Source organism: Tauraco erythrolophus, chromosome 19 (assembly GCF_009769465.1).
Source record: "Tauraco erythrolophus isolate bTauEry1 chromosome 19, bTauEry1.pri, whole genome shotgun sequence".
NCBI classification, from domain to species: domain Eukaryota; kingdom Metazoa; phylum Chordata; class Aves; order Musophagiformes; family Musophagidae; genus Tauraco; species Tauraco erythrolophus.
The window spans coordinates 14,822,862-14,845,128 of NC_141483.1; the positions used below are offsets into that span (position 1 = coordinate 14,822,862).

Here is a 22,267-nt window from a genome sequence, read left to right on the forward strand (position 1 = left end):
GCCCCGTGGCAGGGCTGCTCCGATCACCAGCACAGCCCGCTCCGACCTGCCCGCTCCGGGGATGCTCAGTGAGGTGTGAGACAAGGAATAGACTGGAGTGTGTGGAAATGCAGCTCTGCAACTGGGCTTGCTGCGAACCAGGAGCTGGAGGGGCTTTGCAGCAGACCTCGGAGAGATCCCGGTGCATGACAGGGAGCTGGTGGCGAGGAAGGTGAATTCCGATATTCCCTGTGTGTGTCAGCAGAGTGAAGGGTTTTTACTGTTTTCCTCGGAAGAAACCGTGGAGGGGCAAAGTCTGGTCTGCGCTGCTGCGGGCTGCTGGGCTCCCTGCGGACCCGACCCCCTGGGAAGCCCCAGCTGGCAGCAGCGTGCTCCTCGCACCCGGCGAGGGCTCGCTGGCATGGCTGTGAGCTTGCTGATGGCACCCGTGCCGCTGCAGGCCCAGCATGTCCGGGCTGCACCTGATGAAGAGGGGCCGCGAGCACAGGAAGATGGATCTGCAACGGGACTTCACCGTCGCCTCGCCGGCCGAGTTCGTCACCCGCTTTGGGGGCAACCGTGTCATCGAGAAGGTCTTTTCCCTGCATGCCGCTGCCTCTGCCCGGGTGGTTGGTGGTTGCTTTTCGTGGCAGCAAGGAGAGGTTTCTGCCTGACACCCACGTTCCCGTCCCCCCAGGTCCTCATCGCCAACAACGGCATCGCCGCCGTGAAGTGCATGCGCTCCATCCGCCGGTGGGCCTACGAGATGTTCCGAAACGAGCGCGCCATCCGGTTCGTGGTCATGGTCACTCCTGAAGACCTCAAGGCTAACGCAGGTAATTCCTAAAACATCCCAGCGAGGGGTGTTCCCCTGCCCTGGGGCAGCCTTTTCCTTCCCCCTGAGCTGCTGCCCGGGGAGCTCTGCACAGCCCGGGGTCACACGCTTTCCTCCTGTGCGGCCAGATCCAGGAGTAAATAATTTTCCCCCACCTCCAGCCTCCCTGGGATGTAGGATTTGGGGAAGGGGCACAAGGGGCAGCATGCGGGTGGGGTGCAGCTCGGGGGACTGGCTCCCACTGCTGCCACGCGCTGCCTTTCAGAGTACATCAAACTGGCAGACCACTACGTGCCCGTCCCCGGCGGGACCAACAACAACAACTACGCCAACGTGGAGCTGATCGTGGACATTTCCAAGCGGATCCCAGTCCAGGTAGCAGCCCATATGGGCCTCCCACCTCTTTGCCAAGGGAAGTGGATGGGGAAGAAGGGGCACTCGGACATGGGGTGACATCCCTCCGTGCAGAGGAGCCAGGCGCGATGCTGTGGGCGATGGGAGGATGCCAGGGTAGGGAGGTAACGGCTTGCGCTGCTCCTCTTGTGCCAGGCGGTGTGGGCTGGCTGGGGACATGCCTCAGAAAACCCCAAGCTGCCAGAGCTGCTGGAGAAGAACGGGATAGCTTTCCTAGGTAAGGTCTTGCTGCCTTCCCAGTGCTGGAGGGAACAGTGGCCATCGGGCTAGCATGTCCATGCATGCTCACTCACCAGGGACACCGCGCTGGGCAATGCCCGTTTCGTGCAGCTGGCACATCCACCCTGTGGTGTGGTAGTCCCTAGGCTGGTTTCCTGGAGCTGTCCCAGGAATCCCACTGTTTTCTGGGTTTTCCCTGTCATGCTCATGCTGATGTAGCATTCATGGAGGAACGTTGGGTGGGAGCAGACCTGGTGGGCTGCCCAGTTAGGGCACGGCCTGGGCTTCTCTTGAAGAAGGATCAAACTCCATCCTGAACCAGGCAGTGGGTTTGGGAGTTTCCCACGCCCCTACACTTTGCAGAAGGGCTGATGGTGCCAGCTCACTGGGGAGCAGCTTTCTGCAGCATCCATGCGATGGGAACAGGCTGGCCCAGCTCACCCCTTCCCTCCCTCTCCGAAGGTCCCCCCAGCGATGCCATGTGGGCGCTGGGGGACAAAGTCGCCTCCACCATCGTGGCTCAGACGGTCCAGATCCCCACGCTGCCGTGGAGTGGGAGTGGTAAGCGCCTCCTCCCCGGCCCCGTGCACCCTCCTCACTCCCCCCTTTCTCTCCTCTCTGCCTCTCCTTCTCCCTCAAAGCAAGCACCAGGGTTGGGGTCCACAACCTGGCTGCTGCAGATATGGGGGACCCTACTGCAGCCAAGCAGCTGCTGGTTCGGGCAGGGGAGTTTTTGAGACGGGGATGCATGGAAACAGGGGAAATGGCATGTGCCAGTGTGGGGTCCCCAGCTCCTTGGGCACAGCCAGCCATGCTACCCTGGTGGTGACTGTAGCCCTGGCTGTGCCTGTAGGTCTGCTGGCCCAATGGTCTGAGGAGGACCAGAAGCATCAGCAGACGATCACCATCCCCCTCGAGACATACGCGCAGGGCTGCGTGAAGGATGTGGAGGAAGGCCTGCAGGTAAAGCCAAGCCCACGGGCAGTTGCTTGTCTGCCCCCCACCATTATTTCTTCTTGGAGCCTGCATGCCCTGGTCCTTTTGGCCTCCCAGCACAGTGATGGCGATGCAAGGATGTTTCTGCAGCAGTTTGTCCCTCTGCACGGATGCAACTCGGGGCAATCCTGCTTGAGGATGCCTGGGGCTGGGGCAGGGTGGACCATTGGGGTGATGGGTTGGAGTCCAGAGCACTTCAGTCACCCCAGTCCTTGTCTCCCTTCAGGTGGCCAAGAGGATCGGCTACCCGCTGATGATCAAGGCAGCAGAAGGCGGTGGGGGCAAAGGCATCCGAAAAGTGGAGGCAGCAGAGGAATTTGGTACCTGCTTCCGGCAGGTGAGAGGTGCCCAGAGCCGCCATCCCCATCCCTGGGCACGCAGCAGGGTCCTGCTCTCTCTCTGGGTGTCTTGTGCTTCCCACCTGGGCTTGCCGCAGGACCTGCCTCCGTCCTGGAATGAATCTGGGAGGTGATGCCAGAGCATGACCCTCTCTCTTACCACAGGTGCAGACAGAAGCGCCCGGGTCCCCCATCTTCCTGATGAAGCTGGCACAGCACGCGCGGCACCTGGAGGTGCAGGTGCTGGCCGATGAGTACGGCAACGCCATCTCCCTCTTCGGCCGCGACTGCTCCATCCAGCGCCGGCACCAGAAGATCATCGAGGAGGCACCTACCACCATCGCAGCTCCCTCCGTCATCGAGGTGATGGAGCAGGTGGGTGGGCCTGGTCTTCACCACCCCTAGCATGGGGTTTTAGTCAGGAATTGCTCTGATCTTTTTTGGGTTTATCATGGGTTTTGGCACCGAGGCTTCTAAGCAAGTAAGGGAGCCCCAGCGTGGGTCCATGCAAGGACTCTGTGCTGCCGTTTTGCTTGGGACAACCCTGACTCTGCTGCGGTGAACGGAGGGTCATCACCGCCGCTGGTGGTTTTGCCTGCTCCTGCAGTGCGCGGTCCGCCTGGCCCAGACGGTGGGTTACGTGAGCACGGGCACCGTCGAGTACCTCTACAGCGAGGACGGGAGCTTCCACTTCCTCGAGCTGAACCCACGTCTGCAGGTGGAGCACCCTTGCACGGAGATGATCGCGGACGTGAACCTCCCTGCTGCCCAGCTGCAGGTACGTGGGTGCACGCGGGTGACTTCGCGAGGTGTTATTAGATGAAGCAATTTTGTAATTTAGGGAGAAGTGCTGGGTTGGAGCCTGGCAGAGGGAAACTGTCCCATGCACTAGAGTGTAGGTGGAAGCAATGTAGCATCATCCCTTGCTTTGCCCCGGCTCCCTGCCAGGAGCAGCTGCCCGCAGTGTGGCACCTCTTCCCCTCGCTCTTCATTCAGACCATCTATTGATGTCTCCCGGTTGTAATTTGGCTCTAAAGTCTTTTTCCAGCAGCTAAAATCCTCCTTGTTCCTCATGCAGATCGCAATGGGCATCCCCTTGCACAGGATAAAAGACATCCGGGTGCTGTACGGGGAGAACCCCTGGGGCGATACACCCATCTGCTTCCACAGCCCCACCAACACCCCTGTGCCCAGGGGCCACGTCATCGCTGCCCGGATCACCAGCGAGAACCCTGAGGAGGTGAGCCAGGGCGGGACGGGCATGGGGACAGAGGGACCCTGCTGCTCGAGGGGTTGAACTGGGCACGGTTCTCCTCAGCTGGACATTGCTCATGGGCATCGAACCCATGGGATCGGTGAGATCCACGTGCAGACTGACAAACGGCACGGGGGCTCCCCTTCCCTGGTTACGCTGCGTGAGCCCCAAGCCTGGTTTCTCCATGTCTTCTGCTCTGCCTGCGCTCAGGGTTTCAAGCCCAGCTCGGGGACGGTGCAGGAGCTGAACTTCCGCAGCAGCAAGAACGTCTGGGGGTACTTCAGCGTGGCGGCGGCCGGGGGGCTGCACGAATTTGCCGATTCCCAGTTCGGGCACTGCTTCTCGTGGGGAGAGAACCGGGAAGAGGCCATCTCGTGAGTGTGGTGGGACAGGGCGGAGAGTGGGTGTCCTTGGGAAGACTCGCAATGAGGGCATGAGCTGGGAAAAGTGGCTTTTATCTGCGAAGAACAGAACGGGGCTGCTGTGCTGAGTGGCTTGTTTGTGCTGCAAACACAAACGCAGACCAGAGAGTGTCTGGTTAAAGCCAAAGTTTTTGGACTGTGCTGGTGCTACGGCCCCACTTCATCAACCTGGTCCTTGAAGACATGTTGTAGTGATCTCCTAAGCTGGTGCTTAGTGCCAGCGAGCAGCAAACACTCATTCAGTAACTGAGCTGACATGTAGAGTCTGTCTTCGTAGAATCATAGAATGGTTTGGGTTGGAAGGGACCTCAAAGATCATCCAGTTCCAACCCCCCTGCCATGGGCAGGGACACCTTCCACTACACCAGGTTGCCCAAAGCCTCATCCAACCTGGTCTTGGGTATTTAAGTGTTTTATGACTGTGGGGCTGTTTCATGCAGCCACGAGAGCCCCCAGGGCTCGGGAGCTCATCACCCCAGTCCCTGCGGTTCCCTGGTTTCCTCTGCTGAAAGCCAAGTGCCACCATGTCGGTCATTAACGGAGAGTTTTGCTCTCTAAAAGGAACATGGTGGTGGCCCTGAAAGAGCTGTCTATCCGCGGCGATTTCCGGACCACAGTGGAGTATCTGATTAAGCTGCTGGAGACGGAGAGCTTCCAGAACAACGAGATAGACACCGGCTGGCTGGACCATCTGATCGCCGAGAAAGTGCAGGTGGGGGCCACCAGCCACCCCAGGGCTGCTGCTCCTCCCCTGGTGTGAGACCCAACCCCGTTCTTTTTGCGCCCCGCAGGCGGAGAAGCCGGACACGATGCTGGGTGTCGTCTGCGGTGCCCTGAACGTGGCGGACGCTGCCTTCAGGACGTGCATGACCGACTTCCTGCACTGGCTGGAGAGGTGTGGAGCGGGGGCTGCCCCACGGGGGCTCGGCTGGGCCATGGGCACGGGGAGTGCATGTCCTAAGGGATGGCATCTGGCTGCCCGGGTGGCTCCTGCGAGCACGGAGACCCTGGTGTTGCTCTCCCCGGGCCATCTTCCTTCCCACTTTTGCTGCAAAGGCTCTGCAAATCTGGAGGCACTGGCACTGCAACAGTCAGGAACTGGGTGTCTGCCCCGACTCGCGGCTCCGGCTTCTCGGCTATCGCTTTATCTGGAGAGGGGAAAAGGTTTCACATGGTTGGGAAAGCAGCTTTTTCAAGGGAAAGTGGCTTGGCTGAGAGCAGCTTGCTTTTGTTTTTGCACTTGACCGTCAAGGTTATTCCTCCAGCCTTGGAGGACACCCGGGGCTCTCCCCCATGCCCGTTTCTGTTTTGCCAGTATCTGGCCAGCCTCCAGATGTGTTGCTACAAGGTGCTCACGTGGGTCATTTAAAGCGGATGCTTATTCCCTCCGGTCACCTTCGTGCCGTGCCGTGGGAGGCTCGGAGTCCGGGCAGCTGCACCGCTGACATCTCGCACACTTGGCTCCCCGCCGGCGTGCAGGGCAGGAACTGCTTGTGCCACCCGAGCCATCCGTTGTGTTGCAGGGGGCAGGTGCTGCCAGCAGCCTCCTTGCTGAACATCGTCGACGTGGAGCTCGTCCACGAGGGCGTGAAGTACATTCTCCAGGTGAGGGTTGGGCCATGCTCCTCCTGAATGGGCTGCAGCGCTTCTTGTGGGGACAGGGACATGTGCTCGGGTCTTGAAGGAGAGAAATGCCATAAATACGAGGCTGTCCTTTAAAAACGTGCAACATAAAAATGAGGTTAATAACATCATTTTAACTAGACAGACATTGACACACATCCTGTTGCCCTGAGTTTAATAAAGGACCTCCTCTTCTTGCTTTTAAACCCAATTAGTTGAACTTCATGTCAAAGCTCCCTACTGACAATGAAAGCAGCAGGTGAGCCATGAGTTAAACCAGCTCTGGGCTGCCAGTTGAACCAGCTCTTTGGTGCCCTGCCTGGCACAGCCCTGTCCCCTGGCAACGTGCTGCTCCTCCACCGGCCCTTGCCCCGAGCATGGCGAGACGCTCCTCACCCCTGCCATCCTCCCCAGCCCCTAGAAAGGCTGTTGCACGCGTTTCAGGGGGTGGCATTGAGGGGTCTCCCTGGTCGCTGCCCGCAGGTTGCCCGTCAGTCCCTGACGACGTATGTCATCATCATGAACCGCACTCACATAGAGATAGACGTGCACCGGCTGAACGACGGCGGGCTGCTGCTCTCCTACGATGGCAACAGCTACACCACCTACATGAAGGAGGAGATTGACAGGTACCTTCTTGCTGGGCCCCCACCAGCCCCTCTTGCTGACCGGTGGCCAGTTGGTGAGACTTTTTCCCCCTCTCTAAGATACCGGATCACCATCGGCAACAAAACGTGCGACTTTGAGAAGGAGAAGGACCCGACGGTGCTGCGCTCGCCCTCCGCGGGGAAGCTGCTGCAGTACACGGTGGACGATGGTGGCCACGTGGCTGAAGGGAACGTTTTTGCGGAGATCGAGGTGAGTTTTGCAGATCCTGGAGGAGCTTCCTTCCTGCAAGGCTGCTGGATGGCAGAGATGAAACCCACCAACGCTGCCGCGATGCTCGAGGCACTCTGCGCCATGCGGGCGCTGCCAGCTGGGTGACCGTTTCACCCATCCTCGCCCAGGTGATGAAGATCATCGTGACGCTGGCGGTGGAGGAGGCCGGGCGGGTGCGCTACGTCAAGCGGCCGGGCGCGCTGCTGGAGGCGGGCTGCGTCATCGCCCGGCTCGAGCTGGACGATCCCTCCAAAGTGAAGCCCGTGAGTCTGCTGGGGGCAGCCACACTGCTGTCCCCTCCTGTCTGCTCCCAAGTGGCATCCGGTGGGGCGCCGGGGATGCTCACTGGGGGACAAAACAGAGGAGCTGCCCTGGTTGGGGCATCAGCAGGTACCTGTCCCTGTGCTGGCACAGGGTGGCACTTGCACGGCCGTGCCACATCCCCAGCCAGCTGCACTGGAGCTTGAGCGGCTGCTCCGTGTGCCGCGGCGTTGCTCTGAGTAAGCATCTCATGCGTGCTTAGCGTGCAGAAGCTCGTAGACAAGTTTCTAGTGTATCTCTAGCGCTCTGCTGCATCTCCAGTTTTTCTGCAGCTTTCTTGACGGGGGCACTGGCAGAGACATGAAGCTGCGTGTCAGGTTCTTCCTCTGTATCTCACCAAAAGCAGATGCTGGAGGGGTTCTGCTGGTTTCTCTGGGGCATGCAGCTCTTGGGGGGCTTCAGAAAGGACCTGGGCCAGCCCACCTCTCTGCTCTCTGCAGGCACAGCCGTTCACAGGGGGGCTCCCGCCACAGCAGACCCTCCCCATCACTGGCGAGAAGCAGCACCAGGTCCTCCGCAACATGCTGGACAATCTCACCAACGTCATGAACGGGTACTGCCTGCCCGAGCCCTACTTCAGCACCAAGGTGGGTGCTGGGGACAAAGGTGATCCAAGGGTCCTGTGTTTGCCATGATGGCAAGATGGGCAGTGCCCGGGGGATGTGGGCAGCACTGGTGGGTGTGAGCAGCACCAGCTCCTGCTCCTCGCAGGTGAAGGAGTGGGTGGCACAGCTGATGAAGACCCTGCGGGACCCGTCCCTACCCCTCCTGGAGCTGCAGGAGATCATGACAAGCATTTCGGGAAGGATCCCCCCGTCCGTGGAGAAGTCGATCCGGAAGGTGATGGCGCAGTACGCCAGCAACATCACCTCCGTGCTCTGCCGCTTCCCCAGCCAGCAGGTGAGCGGGCCAGGGGCCGCGCTCCCAGCTCCACCACGGCTTCCTTTTTGGCTGGAGCTAATTAGGAGTTTCTGCCCGAGTTTGTCCTGCCAAGAGATAATATAAAAAGTTGAATGAGAGTCAGGAACATTTGTGGGTTTATGCTTGTGTCTCCATGTTCATTTGTCACATGGCATTTTTTACTTAAGGGAAAAAAAAACAAAACCAAAATAAGTCTCTGTGTGCAGCAGCGCTGTCCCCGGGTGAGCCGGGGGGCCAGCAGCCCTGTGGCCACGCTGGCCCCAACCGCAGCAGATCCTGTGCCCTCTCCCTGCAGATCGCCAACGTGCTGGACACCCACGCAGCCACGCTGCAGAGGAAGGCTGAGCGGGAGGTCTTCTTCATGAACACCCAGAGCGTGGTGCAGCTGGTGCAGAGGTGAGCCCTGTGCCCCCCAGGGCCCTCCCCGGTCCCCTCCCCACTGCTGCCACCTCGCAGCAGCACCCTGGGCTCTTCGCTCCCCAGGTACCGCAGTGGCATCTGGGGCTACATGAAGGCAGTGGTAGCTGGACCTGCTGCGGCGCTACCTGCAAGTGGAGACACAGTTCCAGCACGGTGAGGGTCTGGGGGGGGCTCTCTGGGAGGCTCTTTGGCAGGGGGCTGGGGTCTCACCATGCTCTGCCCCACAGCTCACTATGACAAGTGTGTCATCAGCCTGCGGGAGCAATACAAACCCGACATGACCCCCGTGCTGGAGAGCATCTTCTCCCATGCCCAGGTGGCGAAGAAGAACCTGCTGGTGACCACGTTAATTGTGAGTACAGTCCATGCCCTGAGACACCAGAAGTGAAGGCTGGTGGCAGGGAGAAGCCCGTAAGCTGAGGCAAGCTCTGCATCGCTGCGGGACGGGACAGTGGCTGTGGGTGGCTGTCACAGCCCTCTGCTTTCCCCTCGAAACTGGGCAGACACCTGAGAAACCACTTTTCTGCTCCTCTGCGTAATGCATCCCCAGGGTTTGGGGTTTGCATTCAAGCATCTGTTCCTCCCTCCTTAGGAGGCTTCTGTCTCCCCTCTGCAGCGCTGCATTGCTGCACTTGGGTCAAAGAGGGGCCCCAAGCTGAGCCGTGGTGGTGTGTGTGTTGCAGGACCAATTGTGTGGCCGTGACCCCACGCTGACAGACGAGCTGACGGCCATCCTCCAGGAGCTGACACAGCTCAGCAAGACCGAGCACTCCAAAGTGGCGCTGAGAGCCCGGCAGGTCAGCAGGCACTGTGCTGTGCCCTCCCCATCCTTCTCCCCATCCTTCTCCCCATCCTTCTCCCCATCCTTCTCCCCATCCTTCTCCCCATCCTTCTCCCCATCCTTCTCCCCATCCTTCTCCCCATCCTTCTCCCCATCCTTCTCCCCATCCTTCTCCCCATCCTTCTCCCCATCCTTCTCCCCATCCTTCTCCCCATCCTTCTCCCCATCCTTCTCCCCATCCTTCTCCCCATCCTTCTCCCCATCCTTCTCCCCATCCTTCTCCCCATCCTTCTCCCATCCTTCTCCCCATCCTTCTCCCCATCCCCCACCACCAGTTCCCAGCCACCTCTCTCTCCCCTTGCAGGTGCTCATCGCCTCTCACCTGCCCTCCTACGAGCTGCGGCACAACCAGGTGGAGTCCATCTTCCTCTCCACTATCGACATGTACGGACACGAGTCTTGCCCTGAAAACCTCAAGGTTGGACATTGCACGTTTTTCCGCACAGGGGATTTGGGTGGCTTTGGTGAGAAGGTTTGGCTGCAAGTGGCTTATTCTTAAAAATAACCGAAAAAGCGATCCAAGCCTTGCTGCGGTGTCAGCGCTTGTGTGGAGCAGAAGGGGGTGCACCCCGGTGCTGTCAGTCCCATCTCCTGCCCCTCACCCCATTTGGCAGAGGACTGACATGTGGATCCCCGTCTGGGTCTGGCAATGTCCCCACAGTGGGCTGGGTGTCCCACGCCACCCTGATGGCCCACATTGAGGCACCCCTCTGGAACATACATCCCACATCCCGTGACGGGGCGCCCTTGCCCTAAATTTTGCTTTCTCCACCCAGAAACTGATCCTCTCAGAAACCACCATCTTTGACGTGCTCCCCGTCTTCTTCTACCATGCCAACCAGGTGGTGCGCATGGCAGCACTGGAGGTGAGGGCCGGGGGGGCTGCGGGGGCACCTGAGCCCTGAGAGGATGGCACGGTGTGTGCGGTGGGAGCAGGGCACAGTGGTACCTCCTGCCGCCCCCCTCCCAGGTGTACGTGCGCCGTGGGTACATCGCCTATGAGCTGAACAGCCTGCAGCACCGGCAGCTCTCAGATGGCACCTGCCTGGTGGAGTTCCAGTTCATGCTGCCCTCCTCCCACCCAAACAGGTATGGGGGTCCCCACACGCGCGTCCTGCTCCCTTGGACACGGTCTGCTGTGCCAAGCTGTAGGGTTTGTATTGCCTCCTCCCTGCAAAACGCAGGGACCCTCAGAGGGAGCTGCCTGCCACCTCTCCCTTTGCCAGTGGAGGAGGATGAGCCCTTTCCGGGTCAGGGTCCCTTGTGGGACCTGCGTGGTCCCCGTCGGACCCAGGAGCGGTGCCTCCACCCACGGCTGATGGCTGCCTCGCTGCCCTGTGCAGGATATCTGTCCCCATCAGCATCTCCAACCCCGACCTGGCCCGGCACAGCACCGAGCTCTTCATGGACAGTGGCTTTTCTCCCCTGAGCCAGCGGATGGGAGCTATGGTGGCCTTCGACAGATTCGAGGACTTCACGAGGTGGGGGTACAGGGGCGTGCCGGGTTGGTGATGCACGTGCCTTTTGGGTGCCGCTGCAGTCATTAGAGAGCAAAAGTGGGTGGAAGAGCCAAAGCTGGTGGTGGCTGGGCAGCGCTTGGGGCAGCTCCTGTTCCTCCCGCAGCCAGAGGCCAGTGCCGAGTGGTGTCAGTACAACAGTTGCCTGGTGGGGACATGACATGTCATCTGGGGACACGTGGGGCCTGGGGAGAGCTTGGCTGGCACAAGTTAAGCATCTCTGCACATTAACACAGCAGTGCTCAGAGCTGCGTTTCGTGAGCTGTGGCTTTGCCATGGACTGGTGCAGCCCAGAGGAGCTAGTGCATGCCCTGGGGCTGCTGCACTGGTACCCGTGTTCCTGCTGCAGCGGGTTCCTGGTGCCATCCTCTTGGGCAGGGGGTGAGCACAACTTGCTGACTTGTCACCCCATCCCTGGCATTTGGGCAGGAACTTTGATGAAGTGATCTCGTGCTTTGCCGACCCACCTTCGGAGACCACGCTCTTCAGCGAGGCACGAGCCACCATCTATGAGGAGGAGGAGGACGCCAAGGTGGGCACGATGCTGTTGCTGTCCCCACTGGATGGTGCAGGGATGGCAGTGGTGCTGCTGGTCAGGGTTGACTGAAGGGTTTTATTGCCAGAACATCCGTGAGGAGCCAATCCACATCCTCAACATCGCGCTCCGCTGGGCTGAACACGTGGAGGATGAGAAGCTGGTTCCCATCTTCAGAGCCTTTGCCCAGTCCAAGGTCTGTTGCTGGGGCTGGACCTCCTTTTTGCAGACCCCGCAAACCAGGGCACCGTATCTTGAGGTGCTGCTTCCTCCCCATGCAGCGCTCCCCAAAACGCCGCACCCCACGGCAGCCACTTGGGTTTTTGTTTGCTCCCTTGGTGGAGATGCAGAAACTCTTGTCACTGATGGAGCCTTCTGTTTCCACGTAGAAAAACGTCCTCGTTGACTGTGGTCTCCGAAGAATCACATTTCTCATTGCTCAGCAGGTGAGTGATGGGGCAACATCACAACACGATGTGACTTTAGACACATCGAGTTTCTGCCTCCCTAAAACCCCTCGAAACGTCTGTAAGTACCTTATGGACACACCATTCTGTGATGGGTGCACTTCCTGGGCAGCAGGAGCTGGGAATTAGTTAAAGAGGGATTCAATGAGTGATTTAGCTCCTGTATTATCCTTTATGTCGCTAACGTGTGGTCCCTGCATGGCCACTCCGTAGCTTTAAGTTGCCGTTAAAAGGCATCGGTTACTCTCAGCTCCTCTCCCTTTGGGGGCGCAGGCAACCTGCAAAGTTTTTTCTTTTCAACGAATTCACTGAAAATTGGAAAAATCCTCTGCGTGCCAGGATGATTCACACCGAGCTCTCTCCCCTTTGCCCTAGAGAGAATTCCCAAAGTTTTTCACGTTCAGAGCGAGGGACGAGGTAAGAGCCACGGGAAGAGCTGTGCCATGCGGGTGCCAGCTGGCCGGGCGCTGGCTCAGCCCCCCACACCACACCAGTTTGCAGAGGACCGCATCTACCGGCACCTGGAGCCGGCGCTGGCCTTCCAGCTGGAGCTGAGCCGCATGCGCAACTTCGACCTGACGGCCATTCCCTGTGCCAACCACAAGATGCACCTTTACCTGGGCGCTGCCAAGGTGCAGGCGGGCGCCGAGGCCACCGACTACCGCTTCTTCATCCGCGCCATCGTGCGCCACTCGGACCTCATCACCAAGGCAAGGTGGTGCCGGGGGGGCGCGGGCAGAGGTGGGTGCGTTTTGGGGCAGGGGTTGCTCTGACTGCCCCGCGCGCCGCAGGAGGCTTCTTTCGAGTACCTGCAGAGCGAGGGCGAGCGGCTGCTCCTGGAGGCCATGGATGAGCTGGAGGTGGCCTTCAGCAACACCACCGTCCGCACCGACTGCAACCACATCTTCCTCAACTTTGTCCCGACGGTCGTCATGGACCCTTCCAAGGTGTGTTTCTCGGTGTCCTGCGTCCCGCTGTCCGTGTGGTGCTGATCTGGGGAGGGAGGCTGTGTCATCCCCTGCGCTCGGTACCGCTGCACGGACGGGCAGCCACCCCCCACGCTGGCTGTGAGACCCGGTCCCATCCAGTGCCCATCCAACCCTGGACCAAGGTTGGATTTGGCAGCCCCAGAGGCTCCTGCAGCTTCATTTCTGTGTTAGACCTTCACCGTGGGCTGTTTTCTGGGCACGTGCTGGAGTTTCACACTTTGCAACAATCAGGGCTTTTTGTACCGACTTGGACAAGCAAGCGGTTCCCTGGAGGGCACGAGGGTGGGTGGCAGGCTCTTCCCCCGGGCAGCGTGTGGTTTGAAGGAGGGGAGCTGTGCCCGTTGTGTGGGGCACCGTCTTTCCCTCTCCCCAGGGGAGAGGCTGGATGGCAGCACCAGTCCCAGGAATGGAGAGAGGGAAGCGGCTCACCCAAAGTGAATCTGAAAATGCTGCTGTTGAATGAGGCTGCTCCAGCCTTGGCATCGGGGACAGTGGTGTCCCTGGGGCCACGGACCCATCCGAGTGCTGCCCCGTGCCCAGATCGAGGAGTCGGTGCGGTCCATGGTGATGCGCTACGGCAGCCGCCTCTGGAAGCTGCGGGTCCTGCAGGCCGAGGTGAAGATCAACATCCGCCTGACGCCCACTGCCACCGCCATCCCCATCCGCCTCTTCCTGACCAACGAGTCCGGCTACTACCTGGACATCAGCCTCTACAAGGAAGTGAGGGACCCCGGCACCGGCAGCGTGAGTAACTGCAGGCATCGGCTGCAAACAGGAGCCCACCCCGACTGCTGGAGCAGCTATCGGCCACGGTGAAGCTTTGGGGTGGTTTCTGCAAAAACCTTCATGCACCTGCAGCACTGGCCTGTCCCAGAGCCCCCGGGACGGTGCAGCAGCCTTCCCAGGGCTGGTTGGGTTTCATGCCCCTCGGTGCTGCATCCAGTGGGGCACCTCGGGGTGATGCTTTGCTCCAAAATAGTGCAAAACCAGGAGTGTTGCCGGTGCGTAGTTGTGCAGTTTTTGGTCTGGGAGGTGAAGGTCAGCGTTGGGGTGTTGCTGGTGCTTGCAGCACGGCAGTGCTGCGCTCTGTCCCCTCGATAGCAAAGAGTGGGGTGGGAAATTGGATTGTTTGGTTGAGTAGAGCTGCAGGCACGAGCTCCCTGGCCAGGCAAAGCCCGTGTGAGGCTCTTGCACCTCAACCTTACAGAGAGGACTTGCCGCCTGCCGAGGGAAGGCAGCCAACGCTCTGCCCTTCTCTCCAGATCATGTTTCAGTCGTATGGAGACAAGCAAGGGCCGCAGCACGGGATGCTCATCAACACCCCCTACGTCACCAAGGACCTGCTTCAGGCCAAGCGGTTCCAGGCGCAGTCCTTGGGCACCACCTACGTGTATGATTTCCCTGAGATGATCAGGCAGGTGAGTCCGGCTGAGCAGAACGAGGCTCCAAATTATTGCGTTTGCTTTTCTTCCCCACCCTCCCCAGATGTTCCCATCCAGGGAAAAGACTTCTCTCCCGTCAAGTGACTAAAAGAAAAAGAAAAGAGCCCAAACCCCAACACTTTTGGTTATGTGAAGCATTTCTAAACCAGTTCCTAGCTCTTGCGCATTGCTGTAGTCACACTCATGGAGGGCATGAACCAGAAAGCCCCGTGCAAGGAGGTGTGCAGCACAGTGGGGGCTCTGCCACGAAGTTTTGCTCCCCCCAAGTCCCAGCCTGCTGCAGGAGTGTGTGTCTGCGCTCAGCCCCGTGCTTTCAGCGCGCCGCGCACATGGTGTCTCTGCAGGCTGTCTTCAAGCTGTGGGGCTCCTCCGAGCTGTACCCCAAGGATGTCCTGACATACACGGAGCTGGTGCTGGACTCGCAGGGGCACCTCGTGCAGATGAACAGGGTCCCTGGAGGGAATGAGGTAGTCGGGGGTGATTTGGGAACAGGGCGAGGGAGAGGGGTGGGGGGAAGCTGTGCTGCGGCAGGTGGGAATGGCTGGTGGCTTCCCCCATCTGGCTGTGTTTAAAGCCTGGGAGATGCTCCTCAGGCAAACCCTTTGCCTGTCGGTCACTGCAGCCTGCAGCTCAGAGCCCGTGTCTCTGGAGGAGCCCACCCTGTGACCGTGTGCTGTTTTGGGGCAGGTGGGGATGGTTGCTTTCAAAATGAAGCTGAAGACCCCCGAGTATCCGAAAGGCCGGGACATCGTGCTCATCTGCAACGACATCACGCACAAGATCGGTTCCTTCGGGCCGGAGGAGGACCTGGTCTTCCTGCGGGCCTCGGAGCTGGCGCGGGCCGAAGGCATCCCCCGCGTCTACATCGCCGCTAACAGCGGTGCCCGCATCGGCTTCGCCGACGAGATAAAGCACATGTTCCAGGTGGCCTGGGTGGACCCTGCGGACCCCTGCAAGGTCTGTGGGCACCTCCCCTCCTGCTATCACAGGAAACAACAGAGGAGTTTGGGGAAGGAAGGACCAGAGCTAAACTGGGACATAAAACTGGGATCAGTGCTGGGGGGGTAAGCACACACGTGCACCCACTGCCATGGGGATGGTTCTCTCCGCTTTCCCCAGCAGGATGGAGGTAAAAGTGCCAGTGCTGGCACGGCTGCCCTGTCCAGCCCTGGTCCCTGAGCAGCAGCTGATGCACGGGGTGGGTTTGGAGAGGCTGTGTCTCATGTGAGCGTGTGCACAGGAAGACTCCACAAGTCATCTTCCTCCTCTTCCTCTTTATTTCCAGGGGTTCAAGTACCTGTACCTGACTCCCCAGGACTACACAAGGATCAGCACCATGAACTCGGTGCACTGTGAGCATGTGGAGGAAGGGGGTGAGTCCAGGTGAGCCCCGCTGTCCCAGGGGGGCCCAGAGCCACCCCGAGCCTTGCCCCGTATCCCCGCCGGGATGCAGCTCCCACGTCCTGGCTCAGCATCCTGCCAGACACATCATGCAAGTGAGTGCTTCCCCTGTCCTGCCCACGCCACTGTGGCTCTGCTTTCCCCAGGTACGTCCTCCTGGACATCATTGGGAAGGACAACGGATTTGGGGTGGAAAACCTGAGTGCTGCTGGAACCATCGCTGGGGAGTCCTCTCGCGCTTACGATGAAATAGTGACCATCAGCATGGTAGAGCCATGGGCCCTTCCCCTGCTCCGCGCCTCCCCTCTCTCCTACTTGCTTTTAAGGTCACTCTGGGGGAATAACAGGATGCACCAAGCAACCTGGAGCAACCCGAGTGTGCAGACCGCTGCAGAGCATCGTGCTCACAGCCTGTGCTGCAGCCCCTTCTCCCCAGTAACCCCACGTGTCCTTGTGTGGGTGCCCAGGTGACCTGTCGTGCCATTGGGATTGGTGCCTACCTGGTGAGGCTGGGCCAGCGCGTCATCCAGGTGGAGAACTCCCACATCATCCTCACCGGCATCACGGCTCTCAATAAGGTACCGTGTGTCCTCCCCCAGCGCTGTCCCTCACGCCACTGTGCGTGTGGGCTCCTTCCCTGTCCCATGGGAAGAGGTGGCAGTTCCCTGCACATCACCTCATGGGACCTGTCTGGAGGAGCTGAAGGGGAACTGCAACTGGGCTCTTCTCCCTGCGAATGGAGAGAATGCCACCTCGCAGCTCTTTGGTATTGCTTTAGGGGCAGTTGCTCCTGGTGCAGGGTGGGATGGCAGAGCTGCCACGGGGGGACTGTGTGACTCCAGTCCCAGGGTCAGGACGCATCTTGGGCAGAATTGCACCAGTTTGAGCTGATTTGAAACCTGCTTAGCTGAACTGATGGGTCCCTTTAGGTGTCTGAAGCAGAATTCTTTTGCTTTAACATCATAACATCAGCCGGGTAGGCAGAGGTGGAAATTCAGCCTCAAACCAGAGGGAACGTGCCCGTACGGAAGTTTGACTTAGAGCAAGGAGGAGCAGCTCCTGCGTTGGCAGAGACTGATCTGTGTTCCTGGTCCTGGCTAGGTGCTGGGACGGGAAGTGTACACATCCAATAACCAGCTGGGAGGCGTGCAGATCATGCACAACAACGGCGTTTCCCATGTCACCGTCCCGGATGACTTCGAGGGGGTCTACACCATCCTGCAGTGGCTCTCGTACATACCCAAGGTGGGAGGGTGCTGCAGGGTGGTGGTGTGGGGTGTTTCCCCACAGCTGGCTGGTGACCTGCCCTTCGGGGCTCTCCCTCGCAGGATAACCAGAGCCCGGTGCCCATCACTGCCATAAGTGACCCTGTCGAAAGAGAAATCGATTTTGTCCCTTCCAAAGTGCCCTACGACCCCAGGTGGATGCTGGCAGGGAGACCCCACCCAAGTAAGTGCAGCAATGCTCCCAAAGTGTCCTGTGGCTGCAACCCCCCATTCTGGTGCGGAAGGTGCTTTTTGTTGGGGTTGGTGCGCAGGGAGCCCTTCGGTGCTCACCGTTGTGCCACTCTGCTTTTTCCTGTGTTGTGCAGCTCTCAAGGGGACCTGGCAGAGTGGCTTCTTCGACCACGGCAGCTTCCTGGAGATCATGAGGCCATGGGCTCAGACTGTTGTGGTTGGCAGAGCAAGGTACTGCCGGGAGCAGGGGATGGAGCCCTGGGGCAGAGAGGGATGTGGGGAGGCTGCATGCATGGTCAAGCACAGGCAAGCTCTGGCTGTGACAGTGCTTTTGGGATGGTGGTGGAAGGAACTTCTGTGGTGGGGCTGAGGTGCAGCATGGAGAGGAACTGGCCTCTGCTGAGGCCACCCTGCCTCGCTGCAGGCTGGGAGGTCTCCCAGTGGGTGTCATCGCTGTTGAGACCCGCACCGTGGAGGTGACGATACCTGCGGACCCTGCCAACTTGGACTCGGAGGCAAAGGTGTGTGGGGAGACTTTAGCACAGCCAGGCACCAACTGGGAGGAGACTGGAGGGGCGAGCAGGGAAAAAGCTTCGTGCAATCCTTTGGCATGTCTTGGTTTTCCTTAAAGACTGGTGAAATCAAGGTGCTTGGTCAGTTTGTCCTCTTCCAGCTCTTGCGCACCGCGTGCCTCCAGCCTGCCAGCATGGTGTGCCAGGAAGTACCAGCACTGGTCTTGGCACTGCTACTTGCTATCTTTTGCAGATAATCCAGCAGGCCGGGCAGGTCTGGTTTCCAGATTCTGCTTTTAAAACAGCCCAGGCTATTCGGGACTTCAACAGGGAGCACCTCCCGCTGATGATCTTTGCCAACTGGCGAGGCTTCTCCAGCGTCATGAAAGGTACCCACGCTTGGAGTGACTGGCTCTCTGTGTTGTGACATACAGCTGGCACTTCTGTCACCCCATGGGGTCCTGGATTGACCCGGCCTACCAGGGTCTTGACCGCACCACCCGGGGTGTAGGGTTGGACTGGGGAGCTGATGGGGCATTGCCAGGACCCAGGGCTTAGTGGCTTCCTGCTGGCTGCTTTTGAGGTGCTGCTTTGGTCTCTCCAATGGAGAAGGTGGCTTTGGGCAGCTAGGAGGAGGCAAGGGGCAATAGCCTGGCCCACGGCAGCTGGGACACCCGGCCACCGAGTCTCTTTGGCTTTCAGACATGTACGACCAAATGCTGAAGTTCGGCGCCTTCATCGTGGATAGCCTCCGGGATTTTAAGCAGCCTGTCCTGGTCTACATCCCGCCACACGCGGAGCTGCGAGGAGGCTCCTGGGTGGTCATCGACTCCACCATCAACCCCTTGTACGTGGAGCTCTACGCGGACAAGGAGAGCAGGTCAGCATCCAAAATAGATGTGCATCCTCCGCAGAGGAGGTCTGCAGAGTCATAGTCCTGCTGGCAGAGACCTTCAGTCGCTTGAGAGGTGTATTTTTTACCCTTTGGTTTATCAAAGCCATCAGATAAAAGTTGCAGGGCTCTCACAGAGCAGCGTGGCAGGTATCTCCTTGGGGATATCCTTCTGCGTCCAGCGACGGCTGCAGGTGAGTAAAACACGGGTCTGGGGGTCAGGAGGCCTTTTCTCTGACCTGAATTGGTGCACATTGGAGCAAGCTGTGAGAAGTGGGAGGATAGACAAGAGTCCCAGACTTCAAACAAAACCCTTTTGGGTTTTCCCTCTCCCTAATTCTTAGAAGAGAAAGTTGCCTGAACCTCTTCTCCCAGGATTTATTCTCCTGTGCAGACCAGTCCCTGCTTTACCAAACTCTTCTTCCAGGGGAGGCATTCTGGAGCCTGGAGGAACAGTGGAGATCAAGTACAGAAAGAAAGATTTGGTGAAGACCATGAGAAGGATCGATACAGTCTATGCCAAGCTCGTTGAGCAGCTGGGTAAGGGAAGGGCATTCCGGTTTGTGGGCATTGGTGAGGCTCAAACACCACAGTGGCAACCATCGGGAAATCCTGTAGTGTTCCTCTGTGAAAATTCTGTATGGCTTTTCTGATGGCGGAGCCTACCAAGGGGATGTGGTGGTACTTTAAAACACCTGTATCTCCTGGGGACTCCATAAATGGTGCTGGGCTTTTCTGCCATGCTTTGAGATGAAGAATGACAGTGGCCATGCTGAATCAGTACCTGATGAGATGACACGTAGTCATCACAGAGGGGCACACAGGCTGCCTGTAACGCACTGGGCATCCTTTCACCCTGTGATCAGCTCCTGGCTGCAGCGGGTGGTGGGGCTGCATTGGGAGGTCCTTGCCCTCGTGCCCCTCCGCTCTGCTAAAACATGCTCCCACGAAGTCCTTGCAAATGCCGCCTCTCACCTCTCGTGGTGGGTGCTGAACGCAGCGCGGCCCCTTCGTGGGCATGGCCGCCTGTGGCTGGGCTCTGGGCAGAGGTGCCAATGTGCTAAAGCAAAGGGATGATGACGTTGGGAGCCCTGTTCCCCGGTGGGGGTGGCACAGAGCAGAGCCCAGACCCCGTGGTGGCCTGGGGAGCCCCATCACAGGGGTGGCGGGTGGGCTGCTCAACACGGCGTGTCCCGCAGGGACCCCCGAGCTGTCCGAGATGCAGCGCAAGGAGCTGGAGAAGCAGCTCAAGGCCCGGGAGGAGCTTCTCCTGCCCATCTACTACCAAGTGGCCGTGCACTTCGCCGACCTGCACGACACCCCCGGCCGCATGCAGGAGAAAGGCGTCATCACGGTGAGCCAGGCGTCGGCAGCGGTGGGAAGGGGCTCGGCGCGGGGAGTTTTGCAGTGGTGGCACAAAGGTGGGAGGTAAAGTCCCACCCCGGGGGTCAGGGCTGCAGCTCCATGTGCCGTTCCTGCCCCGGGTGCTGCTCTCTGCTCCAGCTCAGCAGAGCTGACTGCAAACCCACCGGTGAGAGCTGCGAGCGAGCACGTCAGCTCCTCTTCCTCTGCGAAGGTGAACCTGAGCTCTGTCCCTCTTTCTGCAGGACATCCTGGAGTGGAAGAATGCCCGCTCCTTCCTCTACTGGCGGCTGCGACGGCTGCTGCTGGAGGAGATGGTGAAGGTGGAGGTCCTGAAGGCGAACAGTGAGCTGAGCCACATCCACATCCAGTCCATGCTGCGGCGCTGGTTCATGGAGACGGAAGGAGCCGCGAAGGTACCCCCAACCCCACCTTCCTGGGGTGTTCCTGTGGCCAGGGGGGTCCCGAGCACTGTCTCCTTGTTTTCCCGTTGCTCAGTCGTTTCATCAGTGCCTCCCTAAGGGTTTAAACACGTGATGGGAATTACTGTTCTGCAACCTGTGCCATGGTGGGCAGCCGAGCGTGCTGTGCTGTGCCATATGTGCAAGACTGAGAAGAAAAACTCCATTACCTGGTTTTGTCACGGGAGGAAAAAAAGTCTCAGGCCACAGCAGAAAAGAGGGGCTCAGGCTGTGCAGGCAGCAGGATCTCCTGCCCACAGTGCTGCTCTCCCCAGGGCTACCTCTGGGACAACAACCAGGTGGTGGTGGAGTGGCTGGAGAAGCACATGAAAGAGGACAACAGCACCCAGTCGGCCATCTGGGAGAACATCAAGTACCTGAAGCGGGACTACGTGCTCAAGCACGTCCGGAGGTGAGTGGCCGCGGAAGCTGGGGTGTGACGGGCAGTGCTGTCCCCTGGGTGTTGGGGACAGCGAGTGGTGGAGATGAGGCAGTTCTTGCTGCAGCCCCTGAGGCAGCTGCCCTCTCCCGTCTGCCCTGCAGCTTGGTCCAAGCCAACCCCGAGGTGGCCATGGACTGCATCATCCAGATGGCTCAGCACATCACCCGCGCGCAGAAGGCCCAGGTCGCCCGTCTCCTGTCGACGGTGGATAACGACGGCCCACCTTGAGCCGGTGGCAGCAGCGTGCAGGGCAGTCGCTGCAGGGCAGGAGGGGCACCGGGACACGCTGCTGCTCAGAGGTCAGACCTCACCTCCCCAGCTGGTTCCTCAGCCCTTGAACTGGAACCTTGGACTCTTACTTGGGTGCCCAAATAAAGGACGCCAGTGTTTGCATTTTAAGCCATGAAGATGGTCTTTTCATCTAAGTTCCCTCTGATGCTGGGGGTGTTTGTCAGAGGGATGGCTTGGCAGAAGATAAACTTGTCCTGAGCCGAGTCTGGAGTCTGGACCTGGTGCAGAAGTTGATTTTAAAAATCTTTTATGTGTTTTAGTTGCCAGCTCTGGCCTTAGCCTTTAAAACAAGCACCAGTGTCAGACACATCTCATGAGACTGAACGGAGCTGGAAGTACAAACCGGCTGGCCCGGGCACCGGAGGGGAGCGGGACGAAGGAGGAGGTCTCCGTACGGCCACGTTGAGGCTGACGGGGCACCGGCACACGGAAACGTAACCCTGCTTAAGAAGCAGTCTCAGACCGATGTTTTAAAATAAACTCAGGAACTATGAGGAGCAGTTTGTCTCATTCTTCTCCTTGTTGGGGAGCGATCAGTAGCTGTGACTATGAGCAGCTGATGGCCCAGAAAAGACATCAATGATCTGTGCTGGGAGCAATTGCAGCAGGAACATCAACGGATCCACCACAGTTTGACTGACCCGATTGTTCCTCTCGTTTGTCCCATGTCCTTTCTGGCTCCTGCCACAGCTCCTTTGGGTGTTTACATCCTATGGCTCCTGTGGAGGATGGAGAGGAGGCAGGATGCGGCTCTGGGTGCTCCTGCCCCAGTGACCCAGTTCCTCCACTGAAGCACAGGAGCCAGGGTGAGCTCTCTGTCCGCTCGGACCCATAACTTGCTTCTTGAGTGGCCTTTAGTCGCCTTGGTTCATGGAGGGGAAATCTGAATGTGTGCTTCTGGAAAGGCAGGTGCACCTCTGCAGGTGCATCATTTCCCCAGCACAGGCTCAGCTTTGGCTCGCAAAGCGGGAGGCACCACGGCGATGGAAGGTGATGGGATGCCCAGTTCAAGTGCCGTGCTGGTATTGCCGTGGTG

General features: G+C 59.3%; 1 protein-coding gene across 1 annotated transcript; it reads left to right on the forward strand.

Annotated features, from left to right (window-relative positions):
- The first annotated feature begins 446 nt into the window (after positions 1-446).
- On the forward strand, positions 447-21,168 carry ACACB (acetyl-CoA carboxylase beta). The gene is given in 52 exon segments (XM_086623743.1): positions 447-572; positions 677-815; positions 1,080-1,189; positions 1,364-1,445; positions 1,910-2,008; positions 2,301-2,410; positions 2,670-2,780; positions 2,947-3,156; positions 3,389-3,559; positions 3,860-4,021; positions 4,247-4,410; positions 5,020-5,170; positions 5,250-5,353; positions 5,982-6,063; positions 6,565-6,710; positions 6,789-6,939; positions 7,089-7,223; positions 7,722-7,868; positions 7,993-8,181; positions 8,498-8,598; positions 8,686-8,725; positions 8,727-8,775; positions 8,850-8,974; positions 9,306-9,419; positions 9,768-9,881; positions 10,240-10,329; positions 10,434-10,552; positions 10,807-10,944; positions 11,410-11,512; positions 11,604-11,711; positions 11,905-11,961; positions 12,358-12,399; positions 12,477-12,692; positions 12,774-12,929; positions 13,512-13,715; positions 14,234-14,389; positions 14,758-14,880; positions 15,101-15,370; positions 15,699-15,796; positions 15,961-16,081; positions 16,282-16,392; positions 16,916-17,059; positions 17,143-17,263; positions 17,406-17,502; positions 17,696-17,792; positions 18,037-18,172; positions 18,486-18,663; positions 19,103-19,215; positions 19,875-20,029; positions 20,283-20,453; positions 20,774-20,910; positions 21,042-21,168. Coding segments are annotated over 52 exon segments (6,720 nt in total).
- Positions 21,169-22,267: the final 1,099 nt, after the last annotated feature.